Below are 22232 nucleotides of genomic sequence, written 5' to 3'. Positions count from 1 at the left end.
TCCCCCCCCCCTCCCACCGATCCCCCTCCCACCGATCCCCCCCCCCACCGATCCCCCTCCCACCGATCCCCCCCTCCACCGATCCCCCCCCCCCACCACCGATCCCCCCCCCCAACACCGATCCCCCCCCCCACCACCAATAGTTGTTTTGTGGTTGTTGTTGTTTGACTCACAGCGTTGGTGTACGGTGTTTTTTCTGCAATATTTTGCTGTCTTTTCTTGGATTTCCTGTTTGCACTTAGTCACATATTCACTTTAAGATGTTTTCTTGTTCATGTTTTTGTTTGTTGCGGTTGCACCCGATTCAAGAGCCGAATGGCTCACAGGGCTATGCTTAATAAATGAACTTTAACTTGAACACCCCCATCCCCCCACCAACCCTCCCCAATTGGCCAAGGGGTGGGGGAGTCCCATGACGTTAGGCGGAACAAAACTTTTTTTAAAGTTTCGCCAAGAACCGTGGACAAAATTGCACGCTTTGGGAGTTCTGTTGAGACGACGAAGACGACTGGGAGACACGGATTCGAGAGCGTAAGCAGTCAAGCGTCGCGACTTTCAATTGTTATGGATAGTCAAAAGCAAAATGGGCAAGAAGGGTGTGGGTGTGTGGCCTCAAAGTGCACCTGGCCTGGCACAGGCGCCGTTGTGACGTCACCGTCACTTCGTGTTAGTTAAGAATGATGAGCGGGAGTGGCAGCCCAGGAATGGAACGCATCCGAGATGATGGCGGGAAGTCAGTAGCGAATACATTTAAGTGGAATGTTGCACCGCGGGGGATATAAGCACCGGCTTGGTTTGAGGTGCTGTCATCCAACAGTGGAATGATCACGACGGATGATAAATTACACACAATCTTAAACACCATAAAACAATTACTGTAACTTTTTGCTGGGCCATAAAATCGAAACAGTTACGCAATTGGGCCGTAACTAATCTTGTTCTGTGAAGAAATACATCGTACAGGATCTGAAACAGTTCCACGGATCACTTCCTCCGGCCTTAAGGACGAGAGGTTGGCAGAGCCCAATCACTATCACAGGCCAAAACCAAGTGGGGGCTTGCCACTTATGACGACGGCCCAGTCAACTCCGCCAAAAAACACTTTAGAAAGACATTTTTCGATTTAAAGCTTTCGTGACTGCAGGGATTCATATTATTGGTTCTTTCGGTAAAGTCACGTAGAAGGGAAATAATAAAATACAAATTAAACATAATAAAATAAACTAATAAAATATTTCCCTTCTACGTGACTTTACCGAAAGAACCAATAATACTTTAGAAACACCTCCACTTTGCCGACATCATGATTCGAGCGCTCGATGGCTGAACATTTTAAACTCTGGGAAAAAAATCCCATCTTTTGCAAATACAGGGACGGCCTTTCCGAAACTGGAGCAGTCCTGTTCAAACCAAGACGTTTGGCATCTTTACATTGCCTCCCCCCCGTCCCCCCGTTGGTCGTACGCAACTTTTTCATCCACTTCATCAGGTCTGCTTCGGAGCAAAAAAGCAGACTTTCTGAACAATCCGATTGCGGGTTATGATACGGGGTTTTTTTCTGGCCAACTTCATCATTTGCAATCTCCTTAAAACGGCGAATACGTGGATTTCTCAACTTTCCGTACGGGAAATATCACTGCACTCGCTTACACATCCACCAGAATAGAATAACAGCACAAACCATGCCCACCACCCTCAATAGCCCTCTCCGACATTACCCTGCTCAGTACAATACAATACAGCACGCGACAGACATGATTGCGTGTTTTTTGTTTTATTACAGATCAATAGGTCATCCGGGGCCGTTGCAGAGAGGATATGAACTTTATGGCAGTACCCCGGGCTCTCGCATGTCCGTGATACGGTCATTTTTAGTTTGTTGGTCGGCGATGCGGCAATCGACTCATCTCGACGAGCTGTACACGATGCACCATTTCAAAGTTGCATTTTTCGATAACGGATTTTTTTTATGCCATTTGGCGTTTCGACATCGCGGAGTTGCACCGGTTTTCGAATGTAGTGGAGTTAGGTACATCCCGGGAAAAAAGTGTCCCAGAAATAAAATATTTAATTGCCTCGGTAATTTTATATTATTTGGTATCCCGGGGTACCGCCATGATATAACGCGCAGATCCGTTTCTCAATTCGTGGCTGCCATCAAACACCACGCGCTTAACAGCAACGGGTCAGTATTAAACAGCGGACGTGTATTAAGTTACTAGGTTGTAAAAAAACCAACAACTATTATCAACCTGCGACGTCAAAAAAACCCACCGTAGAAAATTGGCTCAACCTGGTATCGATCGAAAGAGCTGCACTTAGACTTACTGCATTCCCAGGGAATGTCTGGAGTCAACATCCAGGATCACGATATGTCACTCATTTGAAGAAAAAACACTTTTTAAAAGTTAGTCAACCATTATTAGTGAGAAAAATACATTTTGGCCACGGTTCCGTAACTTCATATACCGTCACAAGTGTAAACAGTTACGACAGTTATAAGTGTTAAAACTAAACATTTAGGGCAAGGCATGTGTTATGGACGGCATGTTCCTGCCTGGTGTAGTTGATCCACCCATACAGGTCTCCATCAGAATCACAAAAACAGGCCTCCATCAGACAAATGGGCAGTCCGCCTACACAAAAACCACTACCTAAGAAATGTGCGTATTTTTCTAATCAAATGCGATGTAGAAAAGTGTGCGGCAGTGAAAATCCAGAACTGCAGACCCTAGACCCACCCATGTGCATCTCGTACATATGCACACAAATGCCATCTGTTTATTGAGCACCAACCACATCAAAATCTTCCTCGCGATTCGAATAAAAGAATAGTGTTTGCGCGAAAAAGACATTATTGCAGCATTCCAGGTCCGATAATTCCTCGCTTAATGCGTGTTCACACAACGCTTTATCGCTATAACGCGGTTCTTCCATCAGGGAACACTTTCATGGCAACGCGGAACACATGACCTGTTATAAAGGTGGTTTCTGAGCGGCCGACGACGGCTTTCTTGAGCTGCGCGGTACGATACAGCATGCGGAATGATTCCTTGTCCCACCATCTTGCATACGTCGTATCTCGCCAAAACTTTAACGTTGCATTATCTTCACTTGCTCTACGAGCGGCCATGAAAATCTACACGTCCAATTGTTACACAGCATTGTCACGGCTAGGGAAGACGAGATAAAGGGGGGTGGGATTTTTTTCTAGCTGCCCAATGATACCCTGCTGGAGGAGTCTTGGGGAGGGGGGGGGAGGCTTGCAACGAGCTTGATCCGAACACGCAATGTACACCGGGAGACGTCACGGCGAGGTCGTGCGAGAGGCTGCGGCGGTCGCTTTCGGGTCGCGATGTCACACGCCTCCCTCCCTCAGTCCATGTCGTGGTCTGCGACGCTCTGCCGGAGGTAATCTTCGTACAGCTTCCTCTGTCGAGTGGGGGAGACGCATTGGCTACATGTCACTCGGAACAAAAACAGCTCAACGATGACTGTACATTTGCATGCATTTACATACAACGCACAGCCTCCCGCGTTTTAATGGATCAGACGCAGTCGAGGTGATTTGGTCGCAAGTCCCACAACAGCAATAACTTGTAATACTTTAACAACAGGCGAGAGGTGTGACCATTATATTTAAATAAAATACACTGTGTTTGTATCAATAACGCTCAAAACAAACGCTTTCACAATTAACTGTGAACCGACGGACCTGCGAGGCTATCCAACCAACGCAACTTGAGAACCTTAACATCCAATTAAAAAAGCAAATTTTTATTTTTCCTCACCAAAGCCTCAAAGTAGGAAACATTTTGAAATGGGGAAGAAATCCAAACGTCAAAATAACAGGGGGATGGGCTCTCACTGTACGAGGTAACAGCACATATCTACACTTTCGGAAGGACACATTTTTGTTCTTTTAAATCTTCCTCTTTTTGTATTTCTGTTCTTTTACTCTACGGTACTTTCAGGACACGCTCAATGCTTTACCTTCTTCTGCTTGACGACGGTCTGCACGTACGTGCGTTTCTCTTCCAACTGCCGTCGCTCGCGACTGCTGAGGGTGACTTGTGACCTGCACGACAACACGCGAGAGCACACGAGAGGAGACGCGTACAGGCGCATTGCACGACAAACTCGACAGCCGGTCGCCCAGAGGTCGCCGTGCCGTCACATGCACTGGCACTCGAGAAACCGACCGAATACGCAAGCAGCAATCTCGAACAGGCGTGGAGATTTTTGTTTTTAGAAGTGCACGGGTTACACCGCAAATGGATATCACAGGCTCAAATGATCCCGCTAATGGAAGGAGAGACTGAACGAACAGATGGATGGGCATAGGGCAACAGCTGAGAAGGAGCATTGGCGAGAACCCTGCGATCACCGTACCTGCAGATATACTTGGCGATGAACAACAGAATGAGCGAGAACACGACGACACCCAGAATGAAGAACGTGTGGTTCTCCTCGTGGATCCAATCCCAAATCACCGCCAATGGCGCCTGCATCCGCACCAACCACACACGTGCCGACAAAAGATTACGTTTCATGGTCACATGTGTAACTTATTTGGCTCCTTAATTACCGAAGCCTTGCGCCAACATGTTATGTGCAACGCGACGCTTAAAAAAGTGCCGTCAGCCGTCCGTTACACGCACCAGCCCCACGCGCACGGTCTCCAGGGTCTCCCGGCCCAGCACCGATGCCAACACTTCCTGCCCAACGCTGGCCAACAGGAAATTGGCGAAGAGCATCGTGGGTAGGGCGAGGGACAGTATTCCGAGAAGCAGACCCTTGCAGCGTGCGGTGCGGTTGTGCCTGCTCGCCTCCCTGCGAAGGAAGGACAGAGCAGTTTGTACCCAATGCGGTGGGGTCGTAGTGGGGGGTGTCCAATTGCTGTGCCATCTTGCGAGAAAGACGTATTGTGGCAGACCGTAAGAGCAATGGCAGTGTGCGATTGCTGCGGCATAATGTGACTGATGTGGTAGTTTTGTAAATCGTTCCAGTGGTTTGCGATGGATTGCTGCGGCTACAGTGTCAGGTTAGAGTTGATGAACAACCCCGGTCGGACCGATCGTTGTGCAGCTTGCGGTCGATGGTGCTCGCAATGAGCTCGCAGTCTTTCTCCAGCGTGTTGAGCGTGTTCTGGATCGTCTGGTTGATGGTCTTCTCGATGGACTTGCACACCTCCTCGATCTGGTTCACGCAGCGGCTCGGCTGCACACAAAACATAAGAGCCTTAGCAGACAGCTAGCGCAAGTGCTGTTAGCGAGCACCTATGGAAGGCCAGCACGGCACGAGGGGATGGGTGGCCAGTACCACGCCCGGCTGCCTTAGTCTCCCCCCAGTGCTGATATTTCCCCACCGCACCAGGTACTCATTTAATGCTGCGTTGACATCGGGAGGCCCAGGACCGATTAAAATATTTGCCACTGTTAATGGTCGTAAGCGGGAATCGAACTCGGGTTGCCGGGTTGGTAGCGCTTTGCACTAACCACTGCACTACTGCTCCCCATAGACAGCTGTAAACAGAAACACACACATGCGCGCACACCCAAGGAATGAGCGTGGGGTGGGGCAGGGGGTCCTGATACTTTGACAGGGCCACACTTTTATCCTACTCAGTAGGCTTATTACCATGTCAGAGCAATCAGGGGGCATGGCTGAGAGCCTGGGTTTGAATGTGAATTACAACCACCTGCGATTAAATGTCACAGCAGAAAGAGGGCAGTGCAGCAGCATCCATTATATAACCCCCATATCTTCACCAACCCTCACTAACCAACACAGTGAACTACAAATCAAGGAACAACCACGACGGATGCGATTGCTCGGAGAAACTCATCCAGCAGTGGATTGAGCAAGAGCAGAAAAAAAATTACATCCTGACAATAGTGCATTTCACCATGGTTAAGCCACCAGTTTCGCGTGGATTAAAAGAAAAACCTAAATTTTACAGCGACCACCGAGGAGACGGGAAAGTCCTCTGCATGAAGCTCGCTGGGATTCGGGTGGAACATTCCACACGTCTCGCACCACGTTTGGGCGGCTGGCCCAAGCCTGCCTGCATGCCCTAAACCCGAGTCACCTTCTGGACATTTCCAACAGCTTTCAAAACAGGGTGTAAAAGTTTACACAACTATCGCATTTACGTTCGAGGGTTTAAAGTTACATGATCATAACTACGAGGATTTAGATTCGCAGGGGGAGGGGGTGGTTAAAAAAATGTCACCGATAGGATTAGCATCCACGTGAGCAACTCCAAGGGCAATGCAAAGCAATGGGTATTATACTTAACTCGTGTGTGTGTGTGTGCGTGCGCTGGGCTACCTGATTAGGAATTTAAAGCATGGTGAGCGGAAAGAAAAAGATATTTAAAGTCACGGCTAAGTGCAATTATATATATTAAAAAATCTCTGGACATTGCGCAATTGATATGTGTGGAATGTGGGAGAGGTAGTGACCTCATTTGGAGGGTTACACAGTAACAGATCACCAAACTGTAACTTTCAAGTATTTTTATGTCTTATTAACAGAACATTAACACCCATGTATAGCAGCCCAGGGGGGACAGCCTGGGAGGCGCACGTCTTTAAAAAAATGGAAGCATCACCATTTACGGTTGTCATTGCTTCCACAAAGCACTTCCAGTGTATACACAATTCGACAAATTTACTTGCGATCACCAACGAGTGAAAAACCACGTTAACGCTTTCGTCAAAAGTGCATTCGTCCCCCGCCCACTTGCTTGACGATGTTAAGCGACTGCCGCAGCGGCGCAGCGAGAGGTTTTATTTCTTTTGGCCGTGAGCCAGGGTTGTGCGATGGCAAAACCGTGGCGCCGCGCATGGCGTGAACGGGACGGCACCTTGTTGGGGTTAGGGATGTAGATGGTGGGCATGTCGAAGCCGCACTTGTTAAGGCCGGGCCGCTTGCATAACTCCTGGACGATCTGCATCATGACCCTCTGGAGGACGGGAGAAAGAAAAATTATAATTTAAAATCACTGCACAACGCCGTGCACAAACAAGAGCACAACAGCAACAGCTAAATGGATGTCAATGCTGCGGCAATGTAGGACAAACTAAAGGGAATGATTCATATGGCTGGCAGAGGAAGTTTCTGCAAATGTTTGGTGGAAAAATGGAAAATAAAACATGTTTTTATCAAAAATTGGCAGAGAAGTGGTTCAAGCCAAACGCATGAATCACTCTAATTACAGAATAAAATAAATTACCACTTGTCACGAGTCCCTGCCTTATATCACGGAAAATGTTTTTTTAATTATGCGGTGTTTATGACATTAATAATTACAAGGTTAATTGTATTTGTGATCGTATACCACTCCACCATAGTTCTCAGCAGTGCCAGCCTGGGTGCGTCTCTCGACACGGCTTTTAAAAAGCCCCAACCCTAACCCCATCCCGAACACGGACCGGGCCTCTCTCTCCCACTCTCTCCTTTCCCTGACCTGGCGGTCGCTCTCAGAGCCAGCCTCATCCGCCTTGCTCAGGTAGAAGCGGATCTTGTCGCCGTGGTTCTCGTTGAGTCGCTCTACGATGTTGAGCGTGCGTTTGCACAGCGCCTGCCCCATGGGGTCGAAGAACACAAACAGCAGGTCCGACAGCTCACCTGCCGGTCGGACACACGCACACACGACGATAAACAACAATAGCCAGCACCTCGCCCACCAAGCGATGGTGACGTCACCAATAGTGCCTTGCGTCAGGCATTGTCTTGCGATGGACTCTAAAGTCGCTTGACGCGTCAAAGGCCTCGCCGGGTTAACCGACTGAGATGACTGGCAGATTCACCGCCTGTGCTCCTCAGTGTGCCAATGCACGCACGCATGGACACACCCTCAGCATGGCCTTTCAATCCTGTTAGCAAGCACCTTTTAAAGACAACAGGGGTACACACGAGAGAGTGGTGTGGCCAGCACCATGCCTGGCCACGTTTGTCTCACCAGTGCCAATGTTTACACATCACAGCAGCGGACGTTAACGTTTCACTTCGTTTGTCATTAAAAATGCAAGAAAGGATTACAGTGAAACAATTACCGAAGGTCATACATGCAACTGGCCAAAGGTAATCACTTATGTCTTGGTTGACCTACAAAATGCCCAGCGGCAGCTAATGACACTGCACCATGGCCAGGAATTGAATGACAGGTTGCCAAGTTTGCAAAGGACTGCAGGACAGTGCGCGAGACACTGTGCCCTACTGCTCACACACAGACACACACACGCCAGGGGGATGTTAATGAAACGTCAAACATCACATTTCTAAATGGTCGCCGGGAATTAAAACATATATAAATGCGCGCGCGCGCACACACACAAACCACAATAATAATCTGAACTTGTACAGCCTCTGTGCAAGACGATGTACAAGGCAACTACATTGAAGCATGAATAAGAACGGTAAGCACGCAATGGAAATGAAACAAAATGAAAATGCTAAAACAAAAACACAAGTGGAGCAGATTGAAGTGGAAAAAACACACCCAAGCATAATCTGTCTAACCCCACACTCATGATTAATGTACTGTAATGTACATGCATATCCAAATCCACTCAAGCCTCCCATAAATCAAGTGACGTGTGGCCGCCCCCACCGAATCCCTCTCCTCTCCTACCTGCCCCCTGTGAAAACTCTGCTCCGTGCAGCAGCGTCGAGGCCCTGATGTAGCCTCATCTCTCCTGGTCCTTTTGCTCCCATTTTTCCATTCCGCTTACTTTCCAATCTTTCTCTTCGTCCCTTCCCATTCCCATCTCTTTTGCCACGCATCATATCCTTTGACTCTACTCTCCTTCCTGTGGTGTGCCACGGGTAACAATATTATATCACAAGCAAAATGACATTACCTAGCCCCAGCAGGGCCTTGTCCACATCAAAGGGGTACTTCATGTCACCGTCCACTAAGCCAGGCGTGTCTATGAAGGTCACCAGGCTGAACTTCTTCTGCTTGGATGTGGAAATCTCCGTGCACAGGTACTCCGACACACCTGAGTGTGCGGAGTGGAGCGGCGGGGAGGGGGGGGGTAGAGAGGGCAGGGAGGGCGTGCACATAAAATGACGCCACGCCGCAGCAGAATGGCGGTGCAGAAAAAAAAAACATCCCCAGCGTGATGGCAACAAGCTGGTCTCCACCCAATCCGACGAATATCCAAAAAATCCCCATACCGTTGTGCCATACTAGTTTTGGCAAAATTCCAGTGCTGAGAACGGAACACATTGGTTAAACGGACATTGCTCTCTGTGGCGAGGTCGGTGGGCCATCCCCGACTGTGCGCGCACCAGAGGTCACTTGGAAGGTTTCACAGGGGTAGTTGTGTAATCCACTTCCCCGTGGGCCACTCAATAAACTAGTTACTAGTTCCAAATCGATTCTTCATCTCATGATAAGACACTGACGATATTGGCGGCAGAAAAAAAAACCCTACAAAAATTACACAAAGGCAACAATGTGTTCTACCCAACAAGGCAAGCACATTTTTCTCGGGTGAATCATGCTGACGTCACGAATCTTACAGAGGCAGGAGAATGGACACGCCCTTCGGCTTTCGGCATTTATAACCACCCAGGTCCAGCAGCCAAAATCCTGGCTAAAATTTTAAACGCCTTCACAGGTGTAGGGAGCATGGCACCAAAGCAAATAACGAGGCCGCAATTAAATAGCATACGTACGCACAAACAAAGCCACCATGGTGTACAAACATCGCACGCGTATCATGGAAACAACGTGCAAACAGACCGACCGTCATTGACGAAGAGAGCGAAGCATTTGCACCCGACCAACAACGGAACATGACGCAGCCCGGAAAAAATAACATCGTGTGTGGCTGTAAACGAGCGATGGCGGTGGTAAGCCGCTGTCGTGGTGATGGTGGTGGTGGAGACAGCGGAGCAGAGTCCATCCCGCGTCGGGTTGAGCGTGGCCGCCCACTATAGCTCTTCAACTGGCAGCTTTACTCGCCTCGGCCGGAACTAAAGCTGGCCAGCGAAGGGCTGCAGTGGGGCGGCCAGGGGGACGAGCGACGGCCGGCTTCATTGTCCCGGATTTGAAATCCCCCGTCTGGTCCGCCGAGGGGAGTTTCCGTGAGTTTCTGCGTGTGCGGCGGGCGACTCGCACTCACTCCGGCGGAGATGTCAGCAATTGCGAAATAAAGGGGCGGCTTGTGAAGGCGCGAGGGGAGGCAGTAGCTGAGAAGGGAGAGCGCTGCGCAAGCTGTTACCGTGCCACGGGAGGAGCATCCCAGTACAGGATCCTCCTCGAAAGAGAGTTTTAAGAGGCAGTGAGGCTTCACTGCATAAAGGACATTATTATTAGTATTCTTACAAGTACAGTATTCAATACAAATGTAGGGTGGGGAGTTGGGATAACATTTGTCTACTCGTGTCCTCGTATATACATATATATACACGCACACACTATGACATTGCATAACCCTCCCTCCATTACATTTCCAACGATAGATTTTTATTTTTTGTCTGACAGTGAAAGCACAGTATGGGTTAACATTTTTTTTTTTACACAGAGGCGAAAGGTTTGGTTTGGAAAGACTGTTGCGGCACCGCTTACACAATTACACGAAACACCCCGACGTCGAGACGTCTCTATTCGTGCACAGAAGCGTACATTACGCAAGCGACGGATTTACACGTTTACTCATCATTATCACCAGCACAATGGGCGCCCCCCCCCACCGCCGCCGAATGAACACGCACCTTTAAATGCACCCCGGCGCCAGGGGGTCACACGGCGCCCAGAGATATGTAGCATTTCTGCTCTGGCCAGGGTTTCTCGCCCCACATATGCTTCCAATCCTACCCCGTTACGCGTAATGCAGTGCAAGTTCACGAAAACAAATACCAAAAGTTACCGCCGATCCGCTGTAACCCCCCCCAGCAACTCCCCACCCACGGATTCGGAATCCTGCCCGTTGGCAGTTAACGAGGTGGCTCTGCCACGTTGCCTTCACGAACAACGCCGCCGATTTCGGGCCAATAAACGGAGTAAAGCAGCTCCAAAGACAACGCAATACGAAAGGGCAAAAACAGGAATAGAGCGGACATGTATACATAGATACGTAAAGAGGAAAAAAAATTAGTAGCACACACATCACACTTCAAAACGAGTTAATTCAACTCGATAAAAAAACACTACTTACCAATCCAGAACCGGCAACGCGAGACCATCCATTTTTTTTCCTTTTCTACCACTTTAAAACATAAAAAAAAAATCTATTCTGTGTCGCTGGTGTCCCCCACAGCACCCGAAGCCAGACAGTTAATGCGTAGTGAGTTTAAAAAAAAAAAAGCTCGGGGGGGAGAAAAGGGGCGGGAGGATGGGGAGGGCTGCTGACATCAACGTCCCGTCAGCTGATGGCTGCGTTGCCACGGAGACAGTGACATCATCTGACGCACAACTAGTGCGTGCGTGGCCCCACTCTGGTTTCAAATGCGGGTGGCTGCGTGTGCGCCGGGCGTCTGTGCGTATGTACGCGAGCGAGCGTGCGCACTCGCGAAGGGCGTACTGCTCGGCGCATGCGCCTGTCCACCCGCTCGCCAGTCGACGAGTTGGATGAGTCACCACACTGCCGTGCACCACCGCCACCACAACCGCCCCCCCCCCCCACCACTCCACCTCCAACCCCCCCCCCCCCCCTCATGGCCAGCGCCAACTCCAGGGGAAGACGGCTCGCCATGTACGGGAATTTTTCCACCAGACAATCCCGAGATGAAAAATGTGTCGCAGAAACGGGCCCTCCCCAAGCTGGGCACACCGCATTGCACAAATACTGCTGGCCCTCATCACGATCGGCAAATGCCAGCTCACCCCCTCCAACAAAAATAAACTCAAACCAAACCGATATCTAAACACATACCTTTACAACATCCCTTCACCTTTACACCAGTAGCAGCCATCTCGTCTCCAAATGACCGCCAGTCACAACGGATATGCTTGCCACAATGCAGACATGCAAACTTCGAGGCTTTCTTTTTGCGGTGTGGATTTTTTTGTACGCCTTGCTCCAAAATGTCACGATATTATTTCGTTGTTAAATATTCTCGATACACGATTATATTAACCTGGCCGTGAATGTTAGCACGAAATTTTTTTTAAAGCCACATGTGGCTCCATGTGTGCGGTTATAGAGCACTCCCTGCTGGACAACCTTGATACTGTTAGTAAAGAAAATGCCACTCACTATAATTTAACATATTTGGAGTGAACTTAATAATCAAAATGTTAAATATCCGTGGCATAAGAGTTACAGAACATGTACTATGTGTTATCACACCGCAGCAGTATATATATATAGACAAACGCATATATTATTCATGCAGCAGTACAGAATACAGTGCCAAACGCCACGTTTTCATTATGGTAATGTAACTCTCAGACCCGTCCAGCTTTCGTAACTGCCGTAATTCACTCTCCCCGCCAGCCAACGCCCTTCCTGCACAGACGACGCCTACCTTCAAAGTTCTGCAGGGCCTTGAAGTGCGGGTAGAGATGGAGAGTGGCATTTCCCTGAAAGAGAGAAGCAATTTTAAAGTGGATTACCCCTCTTACAGGGTTCGCAGCCTCCAAAATCTACGCTCGACCGTCACCGCCGCCTGCGACGCGTAACCATCGGCAAGGTCATCGCGGCCCCACTCGCCAACCGGCTTTCGCTCCGCGCCCACACGCTCGGCTCCGGTAGAATTTGCTGGTGCATCCGAAGTGCGGCCGAGTGGCAATACCGTGGCTGTGACCTTAATCGCGGGCATGAAGTGGAGTCCGCACGCTAAAATTAGGCCGGCTATCCGATCACGCCGCACCTAAATAGCTCCCCGTCACGGCTATATGTAGCTGGCGTCTAACCACCCCCCCCCCCCGTGTCGTGAAGTGAATAAGGCTGAGCCACCACGTCTGACGTGGTCGGGCAGCCGAGCGAGCACTCCATGGGCACTCTGGGCTAACTTTGTTTAGCCGGTTACAATGAGAGCGCTAAATTTGGGGGGTGTTGTTACCAAGCGTTATCCCGTCCAATGCACTTGCCGACCCACGGGGGCACTGCCACAAACGAGGGATTCATCTTCAGTGGAGATGATCCCAGATAACAAACTTGTTATGAATGCGATTTAAAAAATTGCGTCGTTGCCTTCATTAAACTTAAGCACCAGCAAGCCTCTGCGCAGTGAAGTTCATCATCTTCCGCGTGTTTTATTTAGTATGCGTTGCTGTGCCTCTGATATAAATCGCCCAGAATGCACTCGATCTCATTAGACTTCAGAAGCCTAGTAGGGTTGGGCATGGAAAAGTGCTTAGCTCGGTGATCATCCATGCACACAACAGGTTGCTGTAGGATACAGGGCTAAGTGGTGGGCAGCAATATTATCCATTGTGGCTCTTCTTTTATGGTCCCGCATCCCATGCTCCCCCCGTTGCTTTTCACCAACCGACACAGACCAGCACTTGTCAAGGGTTGTAATATATGTATGACATACACACCTCCACGTGTGACATAAAGCTATTTATGTCATAATTCTACGTGTGCATATATATTACGAAATCTCTGCTCTTTTTAAAGGACTTCCATGGCAAAAAACAGAGGCATTTGGTCTCAATGGGATCACACTTAGTTGTAAAAATAAAAATCACTCGTACATTCCCCCATCCCTCATTACATCTCATCACAAAACGTTTCATAATTATTGCAGTAGCACTTGCTTGCAACTGGCTTTCCACATCCGACGCCATTTCAGGTCACTCCATTTCCGACGACGCATCCCATGGAGACATTTCTAAACGTCCCGTAAAAAAAAAAAACCTACGCCGCACCCTCAAGGGAAAGAGGCAAGTCGAGCAGGCAACAATACACGCATTAATCACGGCTCACGGTGAGGGACTCCCGCTTGCGTCCGCTCGTGACGAACGTGAATCCCTGGGTTTCTATGGCGACTCCGGTCCTCTGAAGGTGTTCCTCCACGTACCTGCGACAGCACAGGCAGGGCGACATGAGTGTTTGTGAGCGTGCGAGCATTTTTACATCAGCCGATCTTCAGGCACTACCGCCCCCACAACAGTATAGATGGGAAAAAACGTCCATCTTCTTGCTGTTTACCTCTTCCTGGGCGACCACAGCAGATCTGTTCTCAATTGCGATTGAATCGAGTCCTTCGTCGTGAATTACAATCGCAATGGTAATTGTAATTTCCGCCAACTATGCTTACGTAAGTTGTCATTTTAATTTACCACTGGTTTTCGGGAGGGCAGGCTGCGGCGAGGAGCGCGTTAAAACTGGGCAACGGCGGCTAAGGAGGGCTGCCGTGCAGGGGTTTGTAACCCTCGGCAAGCGTGTGGTCTGCTATGAACGTTCACATAGTGATTGCGCGGCTTGCTCTTCCGGTTACTCCAAAAAAAAATTCTGCCGAAATGTTTTCCGCGACAAAAGACACCGGCGGGAAAAAACTAAACTCAATTTTAGATCTGCAATTGACGAGAAAAACGTACGAATTATTCACATTTCATTTAAAAGCACGCATATTTCCCCCGCCAGCCCAAAGTTCTTAAAACCTTGTTCAACTCAAGAAACGTATGAATAACACTTTATCTATTACACCTTCCAATAGTGTTGTTTTCTCATGGCTGCCTCGTGTTTTTTGGGCCATTGTTCCTGCACTCGGCAACCTAATAATATTTTTAAAACGTACAGTCTGTACCAAAGAGACACAATTTCCAAAGTTTATACCGAGCTGGGCGTACAGCAAATATTTTTTTTATACAAATATGCAAAAAAAATTGCGCTAACCATGATCCAGTGATCCAGGCCAATTTGGGATCGCCACGCAACTCAAGTCATGATGCACGGTCGAGGCGGGCGCCTGGCGGCCAAGGCCCTGCAAACTGCGGCACCGCCACTCATCACTCACACGCCCAGCCTGCCCGCGCACTCCCTCTCCCCTGCACCAGCTCCCGTCGTCACTCTCACCAGTTGATAAAGGAGCTCTTGCCAGCGGAGTGATTTCCCATCAGCATCACCGTGATCTTCTTCCGGGGCGGCAGCAGACTGAGGCCAAGGTCGCCCGCAACCTTAATGAGCCCTGCACGCGCAAACGCACAGACACCCGTGCATGTACACGGACAAAACAGCGCACGTTCAACATCAAACTTAAGTCATACAAGCAAATGGTCAAGTACATAATTTACATCCTTTTTTGGTTGCGTAAATGCGCAATGCCATCATCGGTATGCCATCGCTATTTTATCGCCTTCTTTTTTTCAGGTCCAAGTTGCCAGGCAATAACCTGCAATAGCACGGCGCCAAGTGGTTATGATTTATGCGACCTTGGAGGTCACATGACAAACTCGCTGCTGCTGATTGATGCGCTCTCCAACATTTATTTTCTCCCCAAGCAATACTGTTTTGTGTTGTCGTTGGTTATTTTTTAATGGTAACAATAAAAGCCATCATCTTTCTCCCACCCCCCGACTCCCCATGTTTCTTTGTGTGTATACCACCTGCAGGCTGCAGATGATGACATTCGCCAGCTATTTTGTTAAGCAACATTAAACGGCGTAACTTTCCGACGGGAAAATAACAAACTCCTCGCCTAGGCGATTAAATGGCGTGGCATTTTCTTTGCTCAAAAGGTGCTTTAGAGCCAAGATTCGGACTCATTAATTTGTCCAAGTCACACTGGGTGGCATCTATAACCCACAGGAAAAAAATATGGCTGTGTGACCGATTGCACAAACCACTTTAGGTGGAATTTTCCACTCAATCTGTCATTTGAAGTGGTCGTCATCATCGCCCCAGATCAATCTACTGCGATATGAAGGACTTCCCATCATTGCTATAATCCATGACCAATCCACTGCTGGATCAAGGCCACCCCATTACCATCATCGGCGATGGTCAATCTACTGCCGGATGAAAGCGGCACAAGGTTAAACATACTTCAGGTTCTATGAAAAACAAGATCCCATGATACTAAGAGATGCCATGAAAATCATCCCATTAAAAAATAATGCCCCATGATACTTCAGGTTTCCAATGCATCTGGAAATATCACAAACCCCACGGACATGGTTATTTAGGCGTGTTCACACCCTCCCCACATGGCATCTGTGCTGTCAACGAGGAAGGCACGAGATAGCCAAGAGCATGATTAAACACGCCACGTGAAATAGCCCCCTCAAAGGAAATACCCCCCCCCCCAACCAAAGGTTGTGCATCCTGGACTGTCAGACACGAGTCAAAAAAAACTTAACTCTTGAGAAAATATTTGAAAATCATTGTCTCTGGCATGCAGCCATAGCACGCTCGTGACGTCATTGCGCTTAAGGCGAAGTGCCATGTCAGGGAACCGGGGCAGTGACGTCGGTCAGAGTGTCTGTCATGTCACAAACCTCTAAAGTGATTTTAAAGTATTTTTTTTTAATTAACGTACTTTCAAAATAACCTTAAACAGCCGTAAACACACACACACGGTGCCCATACTTATCTACAAGATAAAATCAACGTGTGTTTTTTTGGAGTTGCGCCTTTAAACCAGCGGTGGGTGGTGAGGTCCTCTCATGAGAGACCGGCAGCCAATGGGCGCGCAGCGATGAGCCTATCCCCAACTCTAACCTCCCACCAAGTCTCTCAGCCATGACCCCCGAACCGAGAACGTGGCAGGCTTTATGGGGCGGCGTGCCACCCACCGGGGGGGGGGGGCCTTGGAGCGCCACGTCACCGCGTCACTGCACCACCACCACCACGGACCTCCTCCTACTCCTCCAAGCTCCCGAGGGGAAGGGATGGGGCGGGCTGGACAGGGAATTCCAGGGGGCAAGGCGGGTCCCAAGTCGAGCAGGGTCAGGGATTATAAGGAGGGGAGGGAGGTGGTTGTGGTGGTGGTGGTGGGGCATGCGAATAATAACGGGAAGGCAAAATGTGGATGGCCGAGTTGAGAACGACGTGGGGGGTGGGTGGGGGAGGGCGAGAAAACTGGAAATATTAAAGCTCGAAAAGGGCAATGGCAGGCCGAGGCAGGGGAATCAACTGGGCAAGGACAAGACGGTGGTAGAAGTGGTAACGAAAGTCAAGGCACGGGGAGAGCAGGGAAATCTAAATGATAGGCAACAGGGGGAAGAAGAGCACAGGGGCAGAACGGAACAGGGACGGCGGTAGACGAGGCCACGTAAGCCAGGGCAAAGAAGAGGGTCAATTCAGGGCAGGACAGGGCATGACGAAGCAAAGTAGATTAAGTGGAAGTGCCATGTCAGGGGGGAGAATCCAAGCGAAGGCATTGGGCCACTGCGGGCAGGTACGGATGGGGAAGGGCAGGGGGGCAGCAGTAGAGAACGCAAGGCGGCCTCGCTGCCCCGCCCCACGGAGTGGAGGAGGAAGGGAGGGGGGGGCACCCACCACTGTCGCCATCCGTGTAGAGGACGTGGCACTGCTTGAGAATCTTCTCGTTCAGCGACGTGGTGGCCTCTTCGGCGGCATTGGCCGAGCTGCGTTGCTTCAGTTTGCCGGACATGACTGCCGGTGGCTTCTTAGTCTTGTTGTTGATTTTATAAAACCGCCCAAAAAAAACGTCGTCGTCGCGAGTTCTGCTCACACTCTCCCTACCAGCGTGTGCGTGCGTCTAAGAGAGAGCGAGAGAGCGAGCGATGTTGGCGTGGTCCCTCTCGTTGTGGTCCCAATGAGGTTCCCCGGCTCTGTCTGCCACCCCCCCCGGCTCCGTCTGTGCTCGCGTGAAGCCGGCAGCCGCTTGCCACACCCCCCCCCCACGCCTTTTAAAGAGAACACCCAAGGGGGCGGAGCTTCGAGCGAGCTGCGCCTGCGATTGGTCGAGCGCGGTGTGGCGGACCAATCACGAGCGTCGAGTCTGGGAGGGGGCGGAGGGAGCGCCTGCGATGAGTCCAACGCGGTGTCGCGGGCCAATCACGAGCGTCGAGTCTGGTAGGGGGGGGAAGGAGCGCCTGTGATTGGTCGAGCGCATTGTCGCGGGCCAATCACGAGCGTCGAGTCTGGGAGGGGGCGGAGCGTAATGCGAAGTCGGCGGCCCGAGCGCTTGTCACCATCCGCCGGCCCTTTTAAAATGTATTTATATTTTGTTTAACATTTATATCAATATAATTTACACTATGGCTGATCAATCGATTAAGTGTGTCGTCGGTTGTGTGTGTATTAATAAGAGTTTGTGTGAGATGTTAGCACTTGTTAAGTACAGTATTTAGAATTGATGAGCGGGCGGTTCATTGGGTTTCCCCTCAGATAAACTTTTTAAACATTAACAAAAAAAATAATTGTTTACTTTCGCGATTTGGTTGTGGAAAGTTTTTCTAGGTGTAGTTTAAGAACTGAAAAGTTGTTTTAAAAGCAGCTCGAAATCGCACCGTCATGGTTTGCAGTTAAAGTTAAATGCCTCCAGATGGCAATGTCATGGCCAGAACGCAATGGTAGTAAACTCTTAGGTTTTTTCGGTAGTCACGTAGGCAAAAATAAATAATGAATAATAATAAATGTTTAAAGCAATTATAAAACTTATATAAATAATAATAGTGTAAAGTATCCACAGCGAGTGTTACGTTGTACAAAAACACGTTTCGTAACATTTAATTAAAACGTGTGTCTCGTAATTTGTGTGTTTCGTAATTTGCTTAAAGCCCATGGAAAGCCATTAGCACAATTCACATTAGTGAGCGGCATTAGTGCACAGCACTAAGGTGCCGTCCATAAATGACGTCACACAACTAGGAGGGGGGGGGGGTCAGACATTTGTGACGATAATGTGGCGCTGCACTCTGATATTGTAGGAGAAAACATTTATTAAAACGTCTATTTAATTAAGTACAACGTGTTGTCTATATTTATTTAAAGTTGCGCGTTTTGATGTGACGTCACATTTCTCACCCCCTCCCCCCTCGTCACACATCGTCACAAATGTCTGACCCCCCGACCCCTAGGTGCGTGACGTCATTTAAGGACGGCCCCTAAAGCAACACTTATACCCATGTGCCTGAAGCAGAGCGCATTTAATGGGTCTACGTTACCTGCGACGGGCACAATGATCGGACACGTGGACACTCACGAAGAAAACTGAATTTTAAAAAATGAAAAGTGCACACAACAGCGCATGCAGCTTCACCCCCTCCCCGCCCCCCCTGTCCTCCTAAAGTCACTTCAGCTCGTTGGAGCTGGAATTTGAGACCGGGTTTTTATGTAGGCGCCGCATCTCAAAAGTCGAAGTTTCTTTCATATGGGTAATCTAAATTGTATTATGGTTGTTATTGTTTGACTTGCATCACACTGGGATTTTTGCACAGCGTTTTTTTTTCTGGAAGATTTGCTGGTTTATCCAGGATGTTTCTGTTGCGCGTCGTCGCTTTAAGATGTTCTTCGTTGATATTTTGTTTGTTGCGGTTGCACCCGACTTAAGAGCCGCATGGCTCATAGGGCTATACCTAATAAATGAAACTTGAAACTTTCTCTTCATGGTGTCACTCGTCAAGAACCAAGGGTCGCACGGCCATGTCGATCCTGTAGAGCAGTGGTTCTTATTCACCTTTATTACTCAATTGGAAACAAATGTCTCATTCTTGATTTGAAGCTTTCGTGACTGCAGGAATCCATACTCTTTGGTTCTTTCGGTAAAGTCACGTCGGTAGAAAATAAGGTATAAAATAAAATGTCTCATGTTATTAAATACACAGGGTTTGATGAAACAAAATCGTTGTAACTTACCTGCCCGTGCTTAATTTGTGTTTTCGATTATTTACTTTCTAGAAACCATCTGGCCGTGTCTCGCACCCCCAGAAAGGGCATCTCGCACGCCCAGGTGAAGAAGAACCGCTGCAGTAGAGAGATACATTACAGTTTAACACGTAGGCTTTCGCGACCAATATTATTCATAATCAACGTTTTTGGGTTAGATCGCTTTTTTTTTATAAATGTGTCGTAACCCTCCAACACCCGACACGGCCAATCTGGCGAATTGCCCGATGATGCTGGATGCAATTACCAGCGAAACGTCGTACTCAAAAATTGTAAATCTTGTGGTTTCACGCTTCAACACACCGATGGGCTAAAGTAGTGAACTATTTGCCTTCTGTCAGATACATTACAGACACCAACGTGTAATTCAAACATTTAAAAAAGCTGTGAAAAAAATCAAGAAGAGGTTTAATCCTTTATGGTAATAAAACGGGTGTCTTTTGTTGGTGGAGGCCAATCACTTTCAATGACAATGCATATTGTATCAGAGCATGCTTTGTCTGCATGTTTTGCTTACAAGTACGGTGTATGGTTAATGCAGATTTGATGCCTTACAAAATGAATCTGAACACCTCCTGTTTTCTTTCCAGAAAGGGGTAAAACCCTCTTCTTATCTTTTTCATACTTTTGATACTGGCAAAAAAGGTCCACCATATATTTTGAACAAGCTATGACTTCGTGTGTCCACGGGGTGGCACTACGCCACCTCAAAAGTGTACGCGTGCTCTGACAATTGCACTCTCTTCGTTAAGGAAAGTTTCGCAGTTTGTTAACACTGTTTTAAGATACTCCTATAGTTTCAAACAAGACACAGCCTTCGTGTACACATGCAATTTAAAAAAAATCAGCAGAATTCCCCGAAGAGGTACATTGTGGTCCCCCCTCCCTCTCTCTACTTAAGGCCTTGACACAGAGGTGTTGTCTTTCTGTGTGTCCCTCTCTGTGTCTGTGTGTGTACTCTCTCTACTTGTGTGTTTGTCTATGTGTCTCCGTGTCTGTGTTTTGTCTCTCTCTCAAATTTAGCATTCTTTGGAAGAACGTTAATCAAGTAGGTAGGATGTTGACTGTTGTGTTAGCCGACTCTCTATTGCAATATATTTCTAAGTTTGCTATGTTTGTTTTCTCATTCATTCGTACCTGACGATGGTCGCTTGTGTTGCTATCGAAACGTCGTAATCCATTATTATTTAATGTATTTTCTTTCTTCGTGACTTTACCGAAAGAACCAAAGATTGGCTCTTGTTTTATGTAACTATTTTTCAAGAAATGTGACTGACAGCAGCAGCAGTGACGCAAGTGATAGGTAACTGCAGTCCGATTTGGTTGTAATTAGAACACACCAGCACATTACTCACCAATTCTCAACTGCTGCAAAGTCTGCCTTTGCAAACCATATATCTGGAGTGCCCACATCCATACTATGAGGCCCATCAACTTGGCGAATGCCAACGATAACCAAATCTGTAACTTCCTGGCGACTGCCTGATGTTGTTGGTTGTAACTACGAGCGAAACGTCGTACCCGAAGCAGTAATAACGTGGCCACGTTGGTTCACGTGACCACTTTATTTACTGGCTGCGTCGGCTGGAGTGGGGTATACGACACACCATCTACTTATGCGATCTGACCTAACAATTCAATATGAAACGTAATAAATTGGTCACGAAAGCCCACGTGTTAAATGTAAGAAAACCTCGTCGTGTAAAATAATAATGCAGACCAGAAAAAAATACACGTTTGCTTAAATTGACTTTGATTGTGACGTTCGACAATAGGACCATAATGCGCAGATGGTCGTGTGTTTTTACACATTTATCATGTTGTGTGAAACGTACGGTTTTCCGACCCGCACTAATATTCTCATGTTATGATGATGGAGTTGTTTTTGTCACCTACAGAGAACTTCAAAAGGCGAGACCCGTGACCGACAAGTAATCGCTCACACGTGATGGGCAGCGACTCTCCCTGCTAATCACCTCCCCACCGGACACATCAAGCGACCTCACAATCCGCCTCAATGAGCTTCCCTCATTAAGTTACGAGTACGCCCTGCCTCCAAGACCACCCAAACTTCATGAAGAAGTGCCAAGCGTTTGCCCCCCATTTTGCCAATCTAACCGCATTCAGGTTATGGTTAGGATTGAGCTGTAATCCTGACCCAGTTATAAATACTACTTTTTTGCGTTTGGCCAATGACCAAATCGCTTGAAATGCGCCCGACAATGTTGTACTGGACTCCCGTCTATGCTCCCCAGCTTCACCAACCCACACTGACCAGCGCGGTTAAGTATGGTACTACGCTGAACGTGAAGCGTTACAAAATCTCGAACCTAGTTGCCTGTAAGCATGGGACATTGGGTCAACGTTGGGCTGAACAGTCCCAACGACAATGCCATAGTCGGCCAAACGTTGACGTGTTTACTGAGTTCGTGTAAAGTTGTACAAGCTACCAAACTTCTCTGACTC

General features: G+C 48.4%; 1 protein-coding gene across 2 annotated transcripts; it reads right to left on the bottom strand.

Annotated features, from left to right (window-relative positions):
* Nucleotides 1-1758: 1758 nt before the first annotated feature.
* Nucleotides 1759-17760, bottom strand: LOC144719365 (uncharacterized). 2 transcript variants are annotated; one of them, XM_078595228.1, is made up of 12 exons: nucleotides 17412-17760; nucleotides 14988-15099; nucleotides 13896-13989; nucleotides 12490-12544; nucleotides 8871-9011; nucleotides 7475-7635; nucleotides 6872-6970; nucleotides 5075-5220; nucleotides 4662-4833; nucleotides 4393-4505; nucleotides 3994-4078; nucleotides 1759-3432 (listed from the first exon to the last, which is right to left on the bottom strand). In XM_078595228.1, the coding sequence occupies exons 1-12, from the start codon at nucleotides 17524-17526 to the stop codon at nucleotides 3376-3378; spliced, it is 1350 nt and encodes a 449-aa protein (XP_078451354.1). In that variant the 5' UTR covers nucleotides 17527-17760; the 3' UTR covers nucleotides 1759-3375. The 2 variants fall into 2 exon arrangements, with proteins under 2 accessions (XP_078451354.1, XP_078451353.1); XM_078595227.1 differs by lacking the exons at nucleotides 12490-12544; nucleotides 13896-13989; nucleotides 14988-15099; nucleotides 17412-17760 and adding an exon at nucleotides 9983-10484.
* Nucleotides 17761-22232: the final 4472 nt, after the last annotated feature.

This window comes from Lampetra planeri, chromosome 6 (genome assembly GCF_965212315.1).
Source record: "Lampetra planeri chromosome 6, kcLamPlan1.2.h2, whole genome shotgun sequence".
Classification (NCBI taxonomy): domain Eukaryota; kingdom Metazoa; phylum Chordata; class Hyperoartia; order Petromyzontiformes; family Petromyzontidae; genus Lampetra; species Lampetra planeri.
Note: the sequence above shows the minus strand (reverse complement) of the source record. Positions and strands in the feature narration are given on the sequence as shown.

What these genes read in the sequence shown, in the direction of transcription:
- LOC144719365 (XM_078595227.1), bottom strand. Translation starts at nt 10,451, where the DNA reads ATGCAATGTCATAGTGTGTGCGTGTATATATATGTATATACGAGGACA. An exon ending in GCTCTGAGAGCGACCGCCAG is followed by an intron (nt 6,971 to 7,474) that starts GTCAGGGAAAGG and finishes CCCGTCCTCCAG; the next exon opens with AGGGTCATGATGCAGATCGT. An exon ending in CGCAAGCTGCACAACGATCG is followed by an intron (nt 4,834 to 5,074) that starts GTCCGACCGGGG and finishes CTTCCTTCGCAG; the next exon opens with GGAGGCGAGCAGGCACAACC.